This window comes from Macrobrachium rosenbergii, chromosome 2, assembly GCF_040412425.1.
Source record: "Macrobrachium rosenbergii isolate ZJJX-2024 chromosome 2, ASM4041242v1, whole genome shotgun sequence".
Taxonomy (NCBI): Eukaryota; Metazoa; Arthropoda; class Malacostraca; order Decapoda; family Palaemonidae; genus Macrobrachium; species Macrobrachium rosenbergii.
The window spans coordinates 91426967-91447764 of NC_089742.1; the positions used below are offsets into that span (position 1 = coordinate 91426967).

General features: G+C 39.9%; 1 protein-coding gene across 22 annotated transcripts in view; it reads left to right on the plus strand.

Moving 5' to 3' along the window:
• LOC136849126 (tyrosine aminotransferase-like) overlaps nt 1-20798 on the plus strand; it is a 123045-nt gene that overhangs the window by 46971 nt on the left and 55276 nt on the right. For all 22 annotated transcript variants that reach the window (XM_067122151.1, XM_067122170.1, XM_067122160.1 and 19 more), the window contains 2 exons: nt 18487-18645; nt 19385-19576. In XM_067122151.1, coding sequence (XP_066978252.1) covers nt 18487-18645; nt 19385-19576 — 351 coding nt within the window. The remainder of the gene's footprint in view (nt 1-18486; nt 18646-19384; nt 19577-20798) is intronic.

The following is a 20798-nucleotide window of genomic DNA, read 5'->3' on the forward strand; positions in this document are numbered from 1 at the left end:
ACCTGTTGACAGTCTGAGTGACATCACCGGCAAAAAAGTGCTGAAATCACAAAAGGGGTAGTAAAGCCCAGCCACATGAGACAGTTATGGAGGTCAGGGGATAGATACAAAGGAAGGGGTAGGGCGTAGGGCTTTACTCCGCAACCTGATAAATTATGATGAAAGCGAAAAGCAGAAATAGGAGTCTTTTCTCTATCAGTATAGAAAGCAATTGTCATTATAATACGCATATTGAAAAGTGATCGGTTTGGACGAATCACCGCTGATGATGTGTGAAAATTAAGCAAGAGCGCCTGATTCCAGTACCACCCAACACTGATCCGGCCCAGGTTTTTGTTGAACATTACTCAGTCTCCGCAACAGCAACAGCAATAAAAGGGATAAGTTCACCGTATTATTATTATTCTCGACGACAAAGAAGAAAAAAGAAAAAAAAGTTTTTACCCACAAAGAAAAGTTGCGTTGATTTGATCACGCTCTTCTGAGTGGATATATTTGTTGTTATGTCTTCAAATTGCATTGCTTGAAGAAGTGCCAGTGCCTATCTCTTCAGGTATGGTTAGCGTTGTGCATATTATAATGGCACTCGCTTTCTACTGTGTACTGATCGAGAAAAGACTCCTACTTCTACTTTTCGCTTTCATCATAATTTATCAGGTTGCGGAGTAAAGACCTTCGCCCAACCCCTTCCTTTGTCCCCTGACCCTTATATCTGTCTCTTGCGGCTGGGGCTGGGCTTTTTACTGCCCAAAGGAATGGGGTTGTTTGTGAGTTTTCAGTCCTGTTTTCTCCAATGGCGACGCCTTTGATCGAGAAAAATATGGTAACAAAGGAATGGGGTTGTTTAGCTTTGAGATATAGTTTTCTTAGACCTGTGTGGCTTCTCCATGATAATGGTCAGCTCAGCTCTGTTTTGCTTACATATGTATTATATATATATATATATATATATATATATATATATATATATATATATATATATATATATATATATATATATATATATATATATATATATATATATATATATACATATTATTATGGGCCCAAGCCCATCAAATATACACCAGTCTCTTAAAATACAAATAAAGTCACTAACAACCAAGTCCACAATAGGTGGAATGGCCGCAACAGAGTGTACAGAGATGGAATCAAGGAGGATAAAGAAAAAAACTGAAAATAAAACCTTAATATTTAATACAAACTTTTAGAAAGAAATGACCACTGAGCCTCTTACAAAATACATTAAATAAACACAAAAATCAACCACACACTGAAAACATCGAATAACAAACACACTTACACCAAATTAAGACAGACTATACAATTACACTTTAAAGAGAGAGCCCTGAAAGTAATAGAATGTCAAAAAGTCAGAATAACCTAACTTATTACGCACTAAATATTTATCACTAACGAAAAATAAATTGCTTCCCTTAAGTGAGCTCGCAGACTGAAGAATGAATCACTTTAATGTCGCAAGACAATCAATGGACACAGTCGTCCGACAGGTAATCACACCTTACCAGTTGGCAGAGAGGTCCCCTTGGCAAAATAACTGAACCAAGGGCGCAGACTGGAGAATAATCAATTTCTCAAAGGAGGTCAGCAGCAGCAACTGGAGAAAGGCAGGTCTCGTAATCCCAAAATAAGTCAAGCCCTCACAATGTTAATGGTCCAGAAACGACTCACTCAGTCCTGGCGAGACAGCGCCGAATACAGCTCCGGATGAGAAGCCAACACCACACGTGAAAATAAAAGAAGCTCATTGTAATTAAAACTATACAACAAGTCAGAAATGTCAGGGAGGAGGAAACAGGGTCATTACGTTCCAAAAAAAATAATTACTGCCAAAGTGACTTATTCAAAACAAATTAATTTATGTTAAATTTAACACATACTGACAATATATACTTATATATGTATTGCTACGAATGTCTAAGGGATACTTACTTGATTCTGGGTGGCAACGGATGATCGCAGGGAGTTCCTTACATTATCAAGAAATCTACTGTATTTATTACACACCTGACTCAATATTATAACAACTTCGTAGACAAGGCAAGGGAAAATCTGTGGCTTAGGGCCTTCTTCGTGTGAGGGAAAATTACGTAAACTCAAGGTTTCTCTTAACTAATTATATTTACACAAGAAACACAGATCAGAAGAATGACGAATTATGGGGCAGGTAATAATAAGGTCCTACACCGATGTCTTCATAACAGAAAACATCACAGTGGCTGTAGAAGGGGGACTGCACATGGATAGAGCCGAGTGATTCCACAGTCGAGGCCTATCTGCAATATATGCAAGACAGTTACTTGCAAGAATAATAAGACGCTCAAAGGGGACTGAGGGAATGCACAGATAACCAAATAACTCGCTTCAGCACTAAATGCATAATTATGTTAACACTGAATACTCTAACACAAATTACTGAAATCAGACAGAGAAATAACAGGAATCGCGACTGACTAAGAAACCTTATTCCCGTACATTACCTTCATCAAGATGATGGTGTCCTCATTTGACAGGGCACTGGTGATGGAGGAGGGAATTAAAATGCCACTACAAAAGTATACTGGTTCGAACCTTGGGGTCGAACACGTGGAAGGTTTGAGGGTCAGGCAAGGTTAAGGACATCTATCTTCAGTGGCGTTCTGCACTCTTCTCTCTCTCGATTGCTGTTGCATCGTCTATAAATAACCTTGGAGATTATACGGCGACGTCTGACTAGGTGACGCAAAGGTCATCTTCGTCACCTTTTCTAAATAGGCCACATGGCATTAGGTAAACCTCGTGGAGGGTCAACATGGCGGGCAGCGCCAACTTTCTCTTTTTTGGCTCCTCCCTTGCTGCTGCTTGATGCCAAGAAGGTACAACGGTCACCTAGAAACAAGGCCTTAGGCAGTCATTTGAACAGAGAGAAGGTTAGGTTAGGCTTAACAATTTTGGGGAAGGAAGGAGAGAGTTTATTTCTTTCTCTGCTACGTTACAGATGTAAAAACAGGTGAGGTGGCTTGGAAAGAGATTCCATCTGTTGCGCCTCCCCAACCAAGTTAGCATTCACATCCTAGATCAGGTGAGAATGATTACAAGCCAGCAAACTCACTTAAAGACTTTACTTTACTTCTCTCTCATTTCCCTTTGGTGCCTCATAATTTAACTTAAACTTCTGCGTAGCAATTAATTTCAAGAGGCAAAACAACACTGTGACATTTACATTAACACAGAATAAATACTTGCTGCTAGAAATGATATATTCTTATCATTAAATTCCTATTACGTTAAGGCAGGGTAATCAGAATATTCTCACGATGTAATGGTATAGTTAAAATAATGAATTAAGACTAAGTTTATTCTAGAGATACTTCATGCACACTTAATAATAATCAATTATGAATTTTGTACATATGCAATTAGTCTGCCTTGAAGAGACAGCACAGTAAGGTAAATGTGGTCTTGGTTAGGTGGTTCCACGATACTTGAGCAACAGCTTGGTGCCATTCGGGCACTATAAACACAAGGTCGCTAGTCTGAGACTCGAGATTTATTACAGAGATTCACAAAGAGAATAGGTGACAGATTCAGAGTAATCAATGATTGTTAATAAAAGATGATGATTAAATATGCCGAAATTACATTCCTTAGCCTATGGAAAATGGCTAGGTCCATTCTTTAGCCCAAGAAGGCCGCAAAGGTAGCCAGAGGGCGCGACTCCTCCGGCAGGATCATTTGCCAGCATCTACGATAATGGCACTGTGCCAAGTTGGCACTCATATAATAATAACTAATGGCAATGGCATATCGTATTTTAAATGCATCATGCTGTGATAGGCATGAAAGGGAAGTCGTAGGACCTATACAGTTGGCATATCTGTCAATGGCACTCTGCATTGGCAGAGGTGATTAAAGTAAAATGGGGGCCTTGGTAAGGCATAAAATAAATGTGAGTAATAATCAAAAGTAAGGAAGAGGAAATGTTAAAGGAAAAGAATAAAGGATAGAGTTATAAGGGATATAGATAGGTGAAGGACCCTGACATCCTCTTCTGGATAGAGGTGCCAAAGTCTTCATAGGGTAAACGGATGGCACTGTGCCAATTTGGCATGGGTGCCAGGAGAGCTCTGGGCTCTCTTTAAACTACCTGGAATTATCCACGCCCCTGGTATTTCCTCCATGGACCTCCCTTACCTTGATGGCTTGTCTCGGTCGGGGAATCGGTGGAACCAAGCCCGGGGAGGGTATTTGAGTGCCACCTGTGTTGGCTTCTTTGACGGCTGACGCAGAGGCCTTCTTTGCAAGCTCTGCCATGATCTGTCGCAGTCCCTGAGTTCATCGGCCAATTGAGATGTGGCAGAATCGTTACTCACTGTTGCGTCTGTGGCGGACTGAGACAGAGCGGAAGCGGTCGTGGGGGTTGTGAGGGGCTTGCATGTAAGAGTGACCAGCTCAAGCACGGGTTGCGAGGCCGCTCCTTTGGGCGAGCTTCCACTGTGGTCGGAAGGATCCGTTTCTCTTACCGGCATTGGTAGCGGAGCCAAGCCAGGAGAAGAGAGGGGACCCGGACTGGGATCTCTGGAATGGAGATGGGGGCATGCTCTGGCACTGGCACTAAGGCAGGGTTAGGCACAAATAGTAAAATTTCAACTATTAAGAATTACTCAAGATTTGAAAAGAAAATCTTAGTAAATGAAAATTAAATCAAGTATGCAATGTTAAATTATTAAGAAATACTTAAATTGCTCAGTAAATAAATGTTAAATCACCACTACATAAAATATGAAAAATTAAGAGATTGCAAACACAATAACACACAAAAGATTTTACTAAAGCATTTTCACTAAGGCAAAAATCCCTTAACCCTTATTACAACATGGTAATAATAAGATTCACTTTACCTTACACAAGCTTGTGAAAACTTTAGCAAAATCACTTGAAATGCAGCTGCTTGAGATTCACAAAACACACTTCTGACTGGCGCCGTTGCTAATATGTACACTTTTCCTGCATTCAGATCTCAAAAGCTAAAACTAATACCAGTGACCACACAAATATTTTATGTTAATAACTTCTCTCTTTTGAAGAAAGAGAGAGAGAGAGAGAGAGAGAGAGAGAGAGAGAGAGAGAGAGAGAGAGAGAGAGAGAGAGAGAGAGAGGGAACCACAGGAATGGTCTCTGAAATCAGAAATAGCAAACTTTTGGATTCCAGTTAGAAATGAAACAATCAGATCACATCATTATTAAGGCATTTTGGGAACGAGATACAAGAGAAAATTCTAGAAGACGAAGATGACGTCACTTGAAGAGCAAAACGTTTTGGGGCCAAAACAAACGCATTAGAACAATACATGATCAGAGCAATGAAATCTTAAACATGACGCAATTGCCATGTGCTTCAGTGCAACACTTGTTCACATTTCTCAAAAGGTACACATCTTTACCGAAAATCGTATGGGAAAGGCTTTTAACGAAATCTTAACAATATCAAAACAGATTGCAGCTGGTTAATCATAAATGGCATGTTTTTAAAACAAGACAAAGAACCAAAGTTGGTTTTCAGAACAGTACATGAAACATTGCGAAATCATTAGTCTTTTCTCATATGAGACAAAATTTTACACGGCTCGACTGCTATTCCAAGCTGTCAACACTTTATCTTTCGCGATGACACCTGAACCAAAACACATCTGGTCTAACTCAAAACTCTCTATCTCCCACTAAGTATTATTAAAAGCGTATTATTAAATCTAAATCAAGCTGTTAAGTTATCTAAATCATTAACTCTTTGAGATCTGACATTACACTGCATACAATACTTCAACAATCATTATCATTACACAGAACACATGACAACTAGAAGAGTAAACATATCAAAATCATAGGAAGCTATACATCTTACAAGGCAATATCATGAAAATATATATATATATATATATATATATATATATATATATATATATATATATATATATATATATATATATATATATATATATATATATATATATATATATATATATATATATATATATATATATATATATATATATATATATATGTGTGTGTGTGTGTGTGTGTGTGTGTGTGTGTGTGTGTGTGTGTCGGTGAAAACTAGGATAGGTCAACGATCGCGATAACCAAAACCGTGTAGGCAAATTCAACGTGTGTGATGATTTTTAATTAAGACTAGACCACCCATGACCCATTGGATCACTTTTTTAGGTACTACATTTTTAACAAAAGGCCCATACTCATACCCATATCCATACCATACCTATACCCATACCCATACCCATACCCATAACCATACCCATACCCATACCCATATCTGTACCATATCCATCCCATATCCGTACCATACCCATACCCATACCCATACTTATACCCATACCCATATCTTTACTATACCCATACCCATATCCGTACCATACACATATCCATACCATACTCATACCTATAGCTATACCCATACCCATACCCATACCTTACCCATACTCATAATGATATGCATGACCATACCATTATACGTACCGTACCCATATCCATACCATACCATACCCACACCAATATCCATGCCATACTCTTACCCATATCCATACCATACCCATTCCCATACCCACAGGTAAATTAACCCTACTAATAATAGTCAGCAAAAGTCTATCGGCAGCACCAGCCCCTTTTACCTTCCAGCTTACAAACAAACAAACAAACAAAAGAACAAACAAACAAGCTTAACGGATTGTGATGAAATTTAGCACGGTTAGAGACCTTAGTTAGTGGGAAACCTCTAAAGTCAGAGTTTCGTCCCAGTCAGTTGAATATTTCCAGAGTTACAGAGGGCCAAATTTAGGGATTTGTGTATTCCAGGTTGCTGGGCTTTACTAATCACCAACTACTGTGGCTGTTAATCATGCGAGGGATGGCCTTGTGAAAGTTGCCAGTTACTGTTTTGTAAACTCTTATCCGAAACACTGAAAAGTGTGCCAGGACTTTTCAGGGAGGCTGTACAAACCGCTAAACTTGCCAGAAAGAAATGATGCTATTTTGTTCACGAAGAAATGGTTGGTTTTGGAAAGTAAATTAAAAAGAAGTATGAAATAATAATGATAGCCAAACTCTATATTAAGACCTTTTGAACGTGTGAACAGCTTGGTCCGTCATTGACTGTCAAAATAGATGGGAGCAGATTTTCAGGGGGTGGGGTGGGGTGGCGGGGAGGGGGGGAATTGTGCAGCATCATTCCATAGATTCTCGGATATTTGTCAACCAGACAATCACGGGAAAAGCAGCTCCCAAATTTTCAAATGGAATCAATGAGGTACCGAATATTGATGACGAAATTTCTAAATGACAGTGACATGGAAGTGAATCGAAATCCCTGTCCTAATAAAAGGACATTTCTTAACACAGTGCAAGAGAACAGTAATATTTTTTTATTTTTGAAAAACTTCCCTCTGCAGCAAGAGACGTGTCTGAGGTACATCACTAATGACAAATTTCACATGTGATGGTAGGGAATGAGAGAAAGGAATGGCGAATGTTCCATATGCCATAGATCGCGCATCCCTTGATGTCCTTGAATGTCAGATCTTAGCATGTATAATTATATTTATAAATAAGAGCATCCGAAGACCATGTAATGAGAAACAGTCAGTTGAACACATTAAATCTCGACGCAAGAATTGTTTTCCCGATGGCATCCTGCCTACTTTTCAAAACAAAACATGACAGGCCCACGGAGAGTTTTTTTTTTTACGTTGTTACTGTACTTAATTTTGACTTGTGGCACAGATGTAAAGTGAGTTCATTATGTTTGTTGCATAAAATTTACTGTAACAACAAACATCCTCTGCACTCTTCTTTACCCGACCTAAATGTTTTTGCTCACAACACTAGGCAGGCTGATGCTGCAAATGGTGCGTTGTTTTCTAGCTTCAGATTTAATACTACTCAATTTGTTTGGAGTTTATCTTGGCTACGACTAAAATAAGTAATATTTTACCTAGTTCAGTTGGGGAATCTTCTAATCTCCAAATGTTTAAGCAAAGAGCAAATTCATCCTGGTCTCTGCCAACGTCTCTTAAATTCAAGTGTATCCGTTTAATTCGGTATTCCCTCATATTTATTTATTTGTTCCTCTTTTCTTATAACATCTCTCTCTCTCTCTCTCTCTCTCTCTCTCTCTCTCTCTCTCTCTCTCTCTCTCTCTCTCTCTCTGTGCAGGCTGATTTCCCTATGGAACCCTCTTGGGTTTATAGACTGCTTTCAGCTATTTAAAGAAAGAAGGAAAGAAGTGGTTTGTTACTTCTAAATGCAGGCTACCCTACAGAAGCCTATGTTTAGGCTTCTGCAGGCGGAAGGAAAGAAAATGAAAACTAACGTATTTTATGACTACGTGAAATTTGAAGCTGGCAGACCTACACATGTAGATATAAAGAGAGAACCAGGCTATTTTTTATTGCTTGGGTTGATTTGTAAACTCTTGCAGTTATGTAGCTATACATATACTAGATGAATATAATTCATATCGGCATGAATCTCGGCTACAGTAGATGGTATCGACTGGCATTTTATTTCTAAAATTATTTTATACCTCTTGAACAATCCAATTCTTTTAAATACCCAAAGAATAAAGAAAAAAGCTAATTGTGCTTCACTCCATGAAGCAAGACCTACTGTGGCAAACATTAAGTACAAGTAGTGCAAGAAAACCATCTGTTCAGCAACCAAAACATATATGACAAACCTCACAAGTGTCACAATATATATATTGATATGTTTATGGTTGAGTGCAACAGGAACTTACCTTGAAAATTGATTATATCTGACTCTTAGGCTGAGTCCAGTAAACATATGCAAAGGTGTAGGCTGAAGGCCTGCTTCACAGGGGGGAAGTTTCAGGTAAACACTTAGGTTTTCACTTACATGAACATATTTACATCTACATTTCAGAAGAAAATGAAGTGTAAATTTGGACAGGAAAACAGATTCCTGACATTTCCAAGCGAGTAACAACAACTGGGGTGTTTTCCCTGATGTAACTCAAAAGGCCCACTTCAAAGGGGCACTCAGAGGGGGATCAAGCAGGGGTTATACCACTGCTCACACAGGATGATGCTCAGATCCACAGCAGGTAACTCCCATCTGTAACTGGAATACACATGGTTACGTAGGTGTATTGGGAGCATAATCAAGGAATCTAGGGAGTGCACACAAGGTGCCTAACAGGGACTCTAATTCCAAGCAATAAACAAATAATTCACTTCACTGTAAGTTATCATTACGTTAACACAATTTAAAATAATACAGTTCTCACTGTGGGTATATCGCCTTAGAAAGGAAATGGAAAAAATAGTAGAAGGCTGATAGATGCATAACTAACCTAAGAACCTTGATCTTGGTACATTACCATCATCAGGAGACCGCCTCCTCGTCCTCGGGGGGCTGACGGTGGAGGGTAGCATTAAGGGACTTCACTGTAGGCTCAAGGACAGCCACACGGGATTGCAAGGGTCAGCTTAAGGAGCAGAGTGGAGGACCAAGTGTCCTGGGATAGCTCTGACATCTTCTGAGTCCGAGAATATTCTAAGGGCAAGTGAGTCGGCATTCCTTCTTGTATGCCCTTGTAAAGATTGTGCCAGTGTTCATTCCAGGCGTCGCTACTGGAGTCCCGTTTTCTATATGGTCCGTATGTGGGGGCATGTGAGGCATATGCCAGATGTTCAATATGGCTGCGATCACATGGGTCAGTTGCCAGCATGGGAGCGCTTTCTCTTTTGGGTGTGCCTACCTCAGCGGGATTTTAAGGTGCTAAATAATGAGCACGAGAAAAGTTACTGCTGATTTATTCAGGACACAGAGGGTTTATATAGCGGAGAACTGACGTCACGCCGAGGAATACAATGAGAATCAGGGTGACCTGAGGTCAATTACTCTTGACAATAATTACAATGAATAAATACAATTTGAGTTACAAAAATGGACAATGATCAAGCTAACAACAATCTGATACATGTGCAAAAGAAACATATGCAATATAAGTTAGTAACAGGTATAAATTTACATAGATCAGTTTGGTTGATTCAGCATGGTTGCTCCCTCTTGACCCGCTACTATGGGAGCGGTATAGAAAACGGGTCGTCATCATAGAAGACCCACTTAGCGGGGACTTCACAAATACTATCAGGTTCAGTTGCGAGGTTGAGCCGCCTGTAGTCGCCGCAGGGTCTCCAGGAGCCATCCGGTTTCTGCACCATGTGGAGAGGAGAGGCCCACGGGCTGGAGGCCTCCTTGCATATGCCCATCCACTCCATCTCGGCGAAGGTGTCCTTAGCCTCCTGAAGGCACCGAGGGGGAAGCCTCCAGAACTTTGCATGTGCAGGGAGGCCCTTCGTCTTGATGTGATGGTAGATGCCATGTTTTGCTGGGGCCCCAGGTACCTGACAGAGCTCGAGTTTGAACACGTCGGGGAACTTCTTCAGCAGCTGGGCGTACTGGTGGGGGGTGACAGAGCAGATGGTAGGCACGCAGGGTCCTGGTGCCAGTGGGAGGGACTGGCAGGAGTCGGTGTCGAGGAGACGCTTGCGACCGACGTCGACTGCCAGCCCAAAGTGGGTGAGGAAATCCACACCCAGGAGCGGGGTCCTTACGCCCGCGACGATGAATTTCCAGAAATACCTCCGGCCAAGGATGGAGACCAACAGGAGCCTGGTGCTGTAGGAGAGGATGGGGGACCCGTTGGCGGCCGTCAGGAAGGCAGCTGGGTCCAATGGGCGCTTGCGGTCCTCCCTGGATGAACGGCCCTGGTGTCGACCAACATCATCCTGCCGGAGATGGTGTCGTGGACTTAGAAGCCTAGTGGTTTTGGGCTCCTGGGTTCCTCTGCTGCCATGGCAGCCTGTTCTGTTGGCCGCCGCTTCCCCCGTTTTTTGGATGGGCGAATGAGCTAGGGGGCTGGCAGTTATGGGCGTCCTTGCCGTACCACTGGTGGTAGTAGCAAGGGTCCGGTGGGTTCTTCTTGTGATGATATGCTGGCCGCCTTTTGGTGACGACGATTATCTCCTCCTCTGCGCCCTCCTCCTGCTGAATGGAACTGATGGGGTGTGCAGGTGCTGATGCCCGCTTCGCCACCCTTGCGGAGACGGTCAGCTGCTGCGCCTCCCTAATCAGGTCCTCAAGCGGCATGGTGTAGGGATCAAGGATCTGTGTTTGGACCTCCCTGAGGAGCTGACTGAGGAGGATCTCCCTCGACAGGCTGATCTCAGACTGCCTACCGCTGCTGTTGGTGCCGAGGAGGGTGAGGAGGTCCTGGGTCACACCCCACGTCTCCATGATGGTCTGGTCGTGCCGCAGACTGGTGACGAGGTTGAGGGCGCGGGTGGCCCTCTCGGCGGTCGGCAGGTTGCAGGTCTCGACGAGGGATGCTTTCAGGTGGCGGTAGGTGACGGGGTGTGCAGCAGACACCCACAGGATGAGTTTCCTGTAGACCTCCTCCAGCAGGGCGTTGATTACGGCGTCAGCTTGCAGGACCTCGTCTGTGAGTCCCGCCAGTCTGAACTGACCCTCGACTCTGTAGAGCCATGATGATGGGTTTCCTTGTGTGAAGGGCGGCAGCTTTATGGTGAGGGCAGCTTTTGTTTGTCCCACCGGGCAGGGCAGCGTGCGGGGCGCGGGTAGCAGCGTGAAGGAGCACATGATTCTAGGCGCTGGGGAGGGCATGGGTGATATGAGCGCGAGGTAAACGTCTGAGTCCATGAGGTTCATGGTTAACTGAACGTGGGAGGGAATGTCCGCGTCCATGCTCACTATAGCACTCTTAATTGGAGTGGGATACTTGCGTCAATACGCACTTGGGACGCACCGTGTGAGTCCGTTAATGACGCTGGTGATTTGCCGACAAGAGTCAGCACGCCCGAACGCTGGTTACAGCGCCGTGTTTAGTCCATTAGGGACGTAGGGTAGTTCATGGAGCCAAGACTAAGTCGCTGTATGAGTCCGCTAATGGCTCCGGGAACCATTCCGGGGTCACCACTTTAAGGTGCTAAATAATGAGCAGGAGAAAAGTTACTGCTGATTTATTCAGGACACAGGCGGTTTATATAGCGGCAGACTGATGTCACGCTGAGGAATACAATGAGAATCAGGGCGACCTGAGGTCAATTACTCTTGGCAATAATTACAATGAATAAATACAATTTGAGTTACAAAAATGGACAATGATCAAGCTAACAACAATCTGATACATGTGCAAAAGAAACATATGCAATATAAGTTAATAACAAGTATAAATTTACATAGATCAGTTTGGTTGATTCAGCATGGCTGCTCCCTCTTGACCTGCTACTATGGGAGCGGTATAGAAAACGGGTCGTCATCATAGAAGACCCACTTAGCGGGGACTTTACAGGATTATCGTTCTCCAGATGACTCGGAACCTGAAATCAAGGACTTTTGGCTGTCATTAGGGTAAGGAAGAATTAAAGGGTTTCCCACAGGGGATAGTGGTGAGAGGAGATGAATTAGGGGCGAATTTCCACCTGTAACTAACTTTAAGATAAAAGCAATAAATGAACATGATTTCAAGAAACGTAAAATTATTCTCATTTGCAAGTTATGTTACATTCATACTTGGAGGATGAGGTGCCATGTGTGAGGTTTTTATATATATATATATATATATATATATATATATATATATATATATATATATATATATATATATATATATATATATATATATATATATATATATATATATATTGTTACGTGTGGGGCTTATTGATGAGTTTATAAATTAAGTAACGTAATTTATGAGGCCCTGAGTTGCCAAGAACACACGTAACCTGTCATTTAAAGCTAAAAGTTAACCTCAGAGACAGACAATTACTTATTGGAATGAGGCTGCCAGCCGGGGAAACACAATACAAGGGATAAAGGGTTACCCTGCAACACATGGCTTACATTAAAGCCCACCTTACTTCCCAATTGGTCCCAACAAAGAGAGAATGTTTAATTAGCGAGGAAATTACATGAACTATCGCCCACGTCGGACACAGTCAGTTTTTCCTTTGCTTCACGTAAAGTTTTTAACACAACGGATGTCTGTACTACTATATTGTACGCAATTTACTACTGGTAAAGGCTATTCCTCTTCCGAACAATGGGATCGAGACACAAGGCTGCCTGAAATGCTGAAAATTACTTACTTAACCTTACCTAATTCCTATTTACTGCACGGGAATAGCTTACACAGTCGCTAAGCAATATTAATTATTCTTACACTAGACTTCATAAAAGTAAATTGTTTTACCCATACCGTAGATGGTGGCAAAGAGAGAAAACAAAGGAACTGGAAATACAGAAAGAGATACTAGCGAGTCAATGAAAACTTGGCAAATTTCATACTTACCGTTGACGTAGGTCGCTGCACATGCAACTGATGATCGGAAGTCTTGATAACAGCCGTCATCTCAGCTCACTAATATCAATGAAAACAGTAAGAGGGCAAGTACAAAGAAGTTAGTTACACAAAACGTGTGTGTCTCGCACGCTAACAAGTCTCTCTCTGATCTGTCTCCGGTCAAAACAGGGCGGCTGTAGCGTCGGAGGCCTATTATTCGGGGCAGTCTGAAATTTGGACAAACATCGCCAATACATGGAATAGGCCAAAGAAGAAGGAAGCTTAAGACCACCTTTACTAGAGGTTACTGGGTGAAAACTGTGGGTTAGGTCCCTAATGCTAACCTCTTTCTGCTAAAGACGTTATTTTTTTAAAATACCCAGCCTTTCCCTGCATATACAAAGACGCCTTTCTTGTCTTTGTTCGTGTCATTTTTTTCTACAGTAAAATGCATAGAGGGCTTAACAGCAGATATATATATATATATATATATATATATATATATATATATATATATATATATATATATATATATATATATATATATATATGTAAAGGCCAATCCTGAAGCCTATACTTTATTTAAGTCTCCGTTCTATGACCAGAGGTTGGTATCTCGCTTTTCCCGAGATATTCGAGTGATAGCGTGTAGCGTGAGCCGACATCATAAGTTATACCTTTCCCTAACTAAAATCTAAGGACTACTGGAATGAGATACTAAGTACAAAACTAAAACTTTATTGACAAAAAAAACAACGAAAATAACTTCTTAAAAATTACGAAGAATGAAACCGAATGATTCATCATAACTATCAAAAGTTCTTCTAAGGAAATAAGGTCCAAAATCATAGACACCCAGTTACTTCTGGAAATACAGGAAATAACTCATCTGTCATAAACAGGTCAATTAATAAAATCAGGTCATCTCAAAAATGTCATACCACTCCCTTCCTTGAAGGCGGGAGAAACGGAATGGAATGGAATACCTGTGAAAGAAACAAACTTCACATTAAAAACCAGAAAGTGTAAAAATTGCAGAAACACAAATTTTCACTGCCACAAGGGTAACGTCTGTGTTCATAGTTCTGAAAGTAAAGTCTAAAACGTTTATGAGTTGTACTCACTTCACAAAATCCTCTGGGACAGTCTCCATGTGAATTTTCACAGTTCACATGCTCAATTATACAAATAACGGATTGCAATGCCCAATCGTTCAACGATCCCTCCCATTATATTCATTATGCAATGCACAAATGAACACACTCTCATGACATCACCAAGTTCAATGTTCGACAAAGACACGCCCTCTGTACTTCAAGGCGTCATGAGATACACGTACACACGTACATTACTGAATGCTTTCTTCAAAACTGGATTTTATAACCGGTTCAGCTTCTAGAACGATTTAAGCTGAAACTGCATTTTCACTGCCCGTGTCCTGTCACCAAGGAGCTCTGCGATTTCTGTGGTATGCGAATGGTTCAGCATTTTCCTATATGCTGTGTATAGTCAAATGGACCCTGCGAATAGCTGACCCAACTTTTCAAAGGTCACCTTTATGAGCAATTACATATGTATATATATATATATATATATATATATATATATATATATATATATATATATATATATATATATATATATATATATATACATACATATATATACATACATATATATATATATATATATATATATATATATATATATATATATATATATATATATTATTACATACATACATACATACATACATACATACATATATATATATATATATATATATATATATATATATATATATATATATATATATACATACATACATACATACATACATACATATATATATATATATGTATATATATACTTATTTATATATTATATATATATGTATGTATATATATACATAAATTTCTGACCAGGAATAAACCTCACTCTGCTGAGTGACAGACCAAGGTGGTAATGAATGACCTACCAAGGTCATGAAAGAAGTTGGAACTTATGTATTCTGTACCTGAGATTTTTCCCCAGGCAGGCTTCTGGAGGCTAGCATACCAGAGAATTTTACCCAACTTCTTAACCAATCAGCGAGTCAGCTGCTACCATTCCATTCAAACTACCCCTACACCATGAGATATGATGGAAATAATAAACACATGAGCATAAGTTTCACAGAAATAAACTGACTCACACCGGGAATAAACCTCGGTTTCCCGAGTGACCGACTAAGGCAGTAGCGATAGACCTACCAAAATTATAAAAGAAGTTGGAGCCTAGGTGCTCTGTACCTGAGGTTTTTCCTGGACAGTCTTTTGAGGCCTAACATACCAGCAAGTTTTACCCAGCTTCCCGACCCATCAGCGAATCAGTCGCTACCGTTTCATTCAAATTACCCCTTCGCTGTGAGATAGGTCAGTCCGTCGCTTCCTCCTTGACCTGTCACTCTGGAGACCGAGGTTCATTCCTGTTGTGGGTCAGAAGTTATTTCTGTCAAAACACATGCTCATGTGTTTATTATTTCCATATATATATATATATATATATATATATATATATATATATATATATATATATATATATATATATATATATATAAATATATATATATATATATATATATATATATATATATATATATATATATATATATATATATACGAGGGTAAGTCAAAAGTTCCAGGAAAAATTCAATATACTCTTTATTTAAGGAAATTCAAACATCATTTTTCTACATATCTACCATCTAACTCTATACACTTTTCAAGGCGCTGTTTCCACCTCTGCAACCCTTCTTTGTAGAAATTTGGGGCCTTTCTATTAAACCATGTTGAAACTGCATGTTTAGCAGCATCCAAAGATTCAAACCGGACTCCTGTTAAGTGTTCCTTGAGTTTTGGGAACAGGAAAAATCTGAAGGAGCAAGATCAGGACTATAAGGAGGATGTGGAAGAGTTTCCCACCTAAATTTTCGTAGGACTTCTTTGCAACCCTTGATGAATGTGCTGGAGCGTTATCATGATGGAACAAAATTCTGCGGTGCAACTTTCCTCGACGTTTTTTAGCCAATGCAGTCTTCAGTTTTTGCAAAACACCTTTGTAGTAGTTCCCGGTGATTGTTTTTGTCCTTCAAGGAAATCAATTAAAATCACTCCTTTGGAGTCCCAGAACACTGTTGCCATAACCTTCTGGGCAGATCTCGCCACTTTGAACTTCACTGGTGCAGCTGAACCTCTTGGTAACCATTGCTTTGATTGAATTTTACTTTCTGGGTCATATTGATGGATCCAAGTTTCATCTCCAGTAACAATCCGGTCAAAAACTCTGATTCATTTGATTCAATCTTCGTTAAAACTGCAAGAGAAAGTTCAGCTCTTTGATGCAGTTGGTCTTCGCGCAACGCTTTTGGGACCCAACGTGCTGAAAGTTTACTCAAACCAAGATTTTCATTTAAAATTGAAAATGCGGAACCATGGGAGATCCCAGTTTCATTAGCTATCATATCGATAGTAATCCGACGATCTTCATCCACTAGATTCTGCACCAAAGCCACAATTCTTTCATTTTTGCAGTCGATGGTCTTCCTCTCTTGGGTTGTCTTTGAGGTCCTCCTGACCATCCTTAAATCGCTTTATCCAATCATAAACAACTGATTTAGATAGAGAAGAATCTCCATAAACTTGTTGCAAAGCTTCAATAATTTTTCCTGGTTTCCAATCAAGCTTGGTCAGGAACTTGATGTTAGCTCTCATCTCAAAATTTTTATTTTCCATGGGTTCAAGAAGTTACTTTTCTGAAGCAGATGTTAACACCACGGTAGCAAGAGGATAACTGAGGTAACAAGTCTATATGGATCACTACATCACAGATAATTGTTTACTAAGTATTTGGGTTGTTTCATTCCTGTGTAAATACATCATTCAACAATTTTTCCTGAACTTTTGACTTACCCATATATATATATATATATATATATATATATATATATATATATATATATATATATATATATATATATATATATATATATATATATATTTATTTATATATATAATGAAGCAGTTCCTTCAAATGAGAGTGAATACAGAAAAAAATAACATTGGTCACTGCCACATTCATGCATTTACTGCCGAATCGTGGATGAGGCCCCTAATCAGAAAACGTTTACAAAATAGCCATTTTATATGCCTATACCTACCTACAGTGATACGTACGACACCATTTACATTTATATTTTCGATACACTCTTTCATTTCCATTTAACATCTGTACCTCACTTCCATGTGGAGAGCTGGCTAAAAGTTCCCTTTATGCAATCCAACTTTTGCTTCCACAAACACCGCAATTACCTTCTTCGTTTTATGTCTACACCCTGCTACCTTTCTCGCTTCACCTATTGTGTATCTCACCTTTCCTCTTGTCTTACCATCATTGATGATTTTTACTCTCAAAATTCACTATGAATCAAATGTTTCTATTCCTTTAGCACCCTATTTTATTGCTCCATTTGCCCTTATAGTTTACTCTTGTTCATATTTACTTTCATTGTTCTCCTCTCACAAAAGATTTCAAATATTTTCAAACCCTTTCACTAGTTTCTGCAGTTTTTTTATTAACCTCAGTCAGCAATGTAACAATTGCAGCATCATCCATTCACGACGTTTTTTCGTATTAAACGGATTACTGCACCAATGCCTCACTTCCAGTTTCTGACTTCTCATATCACGATATATATAGAGTTATAAAACACACACACACACACACACACACACACACACACATATATATATATATATATATATATATATATATATATATATATATATATATATATATATATATATATATATATATATATATATACATACATATATACATACATATATATACATATATTTGCAGCCTTGATTAATATAATAAACGAGTGCTTTAAAATGGGACAAATAGGCAAATGCATTATTTCATATGAACAGAAAATAAACCTTTGCAACTGTAAAAGAGAAAATGAGAGGGAGACTTGCCTAATTTTATTTTCATTTTTTTCTGCACATTTATACAGAATTATTTCCTATTTTTGTCTACAGGATATCATTTTGTGTTCGGGTTGCAGCTGTTCAATTGATCTGTGCATCACAGCCTTGTGCGCTCCCGGTCAAAACATCCTAGTGCCCCGACCTGGTTTCCCCCTTTATAAGACGTTGGCTGAGGGGCTGTCTATCAAGACGAAATACTATAACCTTCTTGTAAGTAGAATGTTTATTTTCTCGTTGGTTATATAAAATATTGTTATCAGATATCCGGATACAAATACAATAAGCCACATCTGACTGGGGTGGCCAGCAAACAACCTGTAATACCAATCTGAGTATAGGTAACAGTAAAATACGTGCTATATTGCTAACATATTATTAGTTGTGTAAGTAATCTAGACTTCGGGACAGGTAATGTTTCTCACTCTCATAAGTTTTCTGAAAGCCATGTAAGGCAGCTTTTAGTGAAATTGGTGATGATGGGAGTATCTGTGACTGTGCATTTTATTACTTTTTTCAAAAGTTAACAGATGCCAAAGTTGTTCAAACAATATTGGCATTGCAAAATGAATTTCTTTTTTAGACAATGCAGCGTGATGAAGTTCCTCACTGGGTGAGCGGGTTCCGTTCTCAGCTACCACTCTGTTGGTCGCGAGTTCGAATCTCCGACCGGCCTGTGAAGAACAAGAGGAATTTGTTTCTGGTGATAGAAATTCATTTCTCGCTATAATGTGGTTCGGATTCCACAATAAGCTGTAGGTCCCGTTGCTAGGTAACCAAATGGTTCTTGGCCACATAAAAGTAAATCTAATCCTTCGGGCCAGCCCTAGGAGAGCTGTTAATCAGCTCAGTGGTCTGGTTAAACTAAGATATACTTAACTTAGCAGCGTGATGAAGTATATATTTAGAATATTGTCCGTCCAACAGCCTGTTTTTCTCTTCCCCGACAAAGCCTGAGAAGAACTGGGAGGTCGACCTTGACATGCTGGAAGCGCTCATCGACGAGGAGACTCAGGCCATCGTCGTCAACAATCCGTCGAATCCGTGTGGGTCTGTTTTCTCGAAGGAACACCTCACTGCCATCCTTGAGGTTGCGGCCAGAAACAAAGTTCCTGTCATTGCTGATGAAATTTACGACCATTTTGTAAGTACACGTTATTTTAACAACAAACTCAGAGCTTAACAAGGGATGCATCATATTCCATTGAGCACTGCAGGAAAGTGAAGAAATCCACATTATAATCCACATATTTTCTCTAATAACACTTTAGACAACTACTTTTTTTAATTACTCTTTTTTGCTGCTTTTGATATCTTTTGTATAATTCCAATAACATCATGTTTTCCTTCGACTAAATCATTCCTTGCCGCGAGTCTTTTCACAAACTTTCCGTACTGAGACCTCACTGTCAACATATTAGTGACCATTTCATCAACACTTAAAAGGGAGGTAATGATAAAGGCCCTTGCTTTTTCTGTAGCTAAAGTGATAGAACAAATATCTGAAAACAATCCACAATCCAAATTGCCACAACCTTACAGCCAGCACATTTTGCTGTGCCTTTCCTCTTGTAATTTAGCTGACGTAAGTAAGCGTTCTCAGTTTCTTTTCATGGACTGAGCTTCAGGTAGTTTTTCTGATTATTATACTATAGACAATAATAACAATAATAATAATGACAAGGTGGTACGTGCTACTTGTCTTTATATACCCAAGGCGGATGTCATTCTGGGTAACCGTAACAGAGTCGACAGTCTCAAGTCTGTCGTCGGTCTTAGGACAACAAAGCCCCAGAGTTCACCTCCCTTCACCGACCTCATCGTCAAACGAAAGAAAGACTATGAAATCCTCATCTAGAACCTTCCCTGGCTCAGTGCTCCCCAGCCCTTGCATTTCCGTCTTCAAATTCTGCTATCCTGTCTTCCAACAGCTTAATTTAAACCCCAGTTTCCTTGGCTGCAGAGAATAGGGAAGGGATGTCCGTAGACAATCCCCTGGCAAGCTTTATTCTTGCTGGTGGCTGATTTAAGGTATGCTTTGATTTCCATCCCTTAACATATAGGCTATCATGCATGATTTTGACCGTTCTCGTTAGGGTTTCCAGAAAGCGAATTGTTAGCTGCTTACAACATACTAGGAATGCAGTTTTATGCGCTCTTTCCTATAGTGGGAGACAAGATCCAAAGAAAGGACCTTGGTGGGAGATTTGCGTTAGACTTGCCTGAGCGTTAGATCACATGATCAAGGACTGACTGAACGGCCATGGGGATAACACGTGCAACATCTCCCCTTCGTCTCTCTCTCTCTCTCTCTCTCTCTCTCTCTCTCTCTCTCTCTCTCTCTCTCTCTCAGCCATACAATGCTT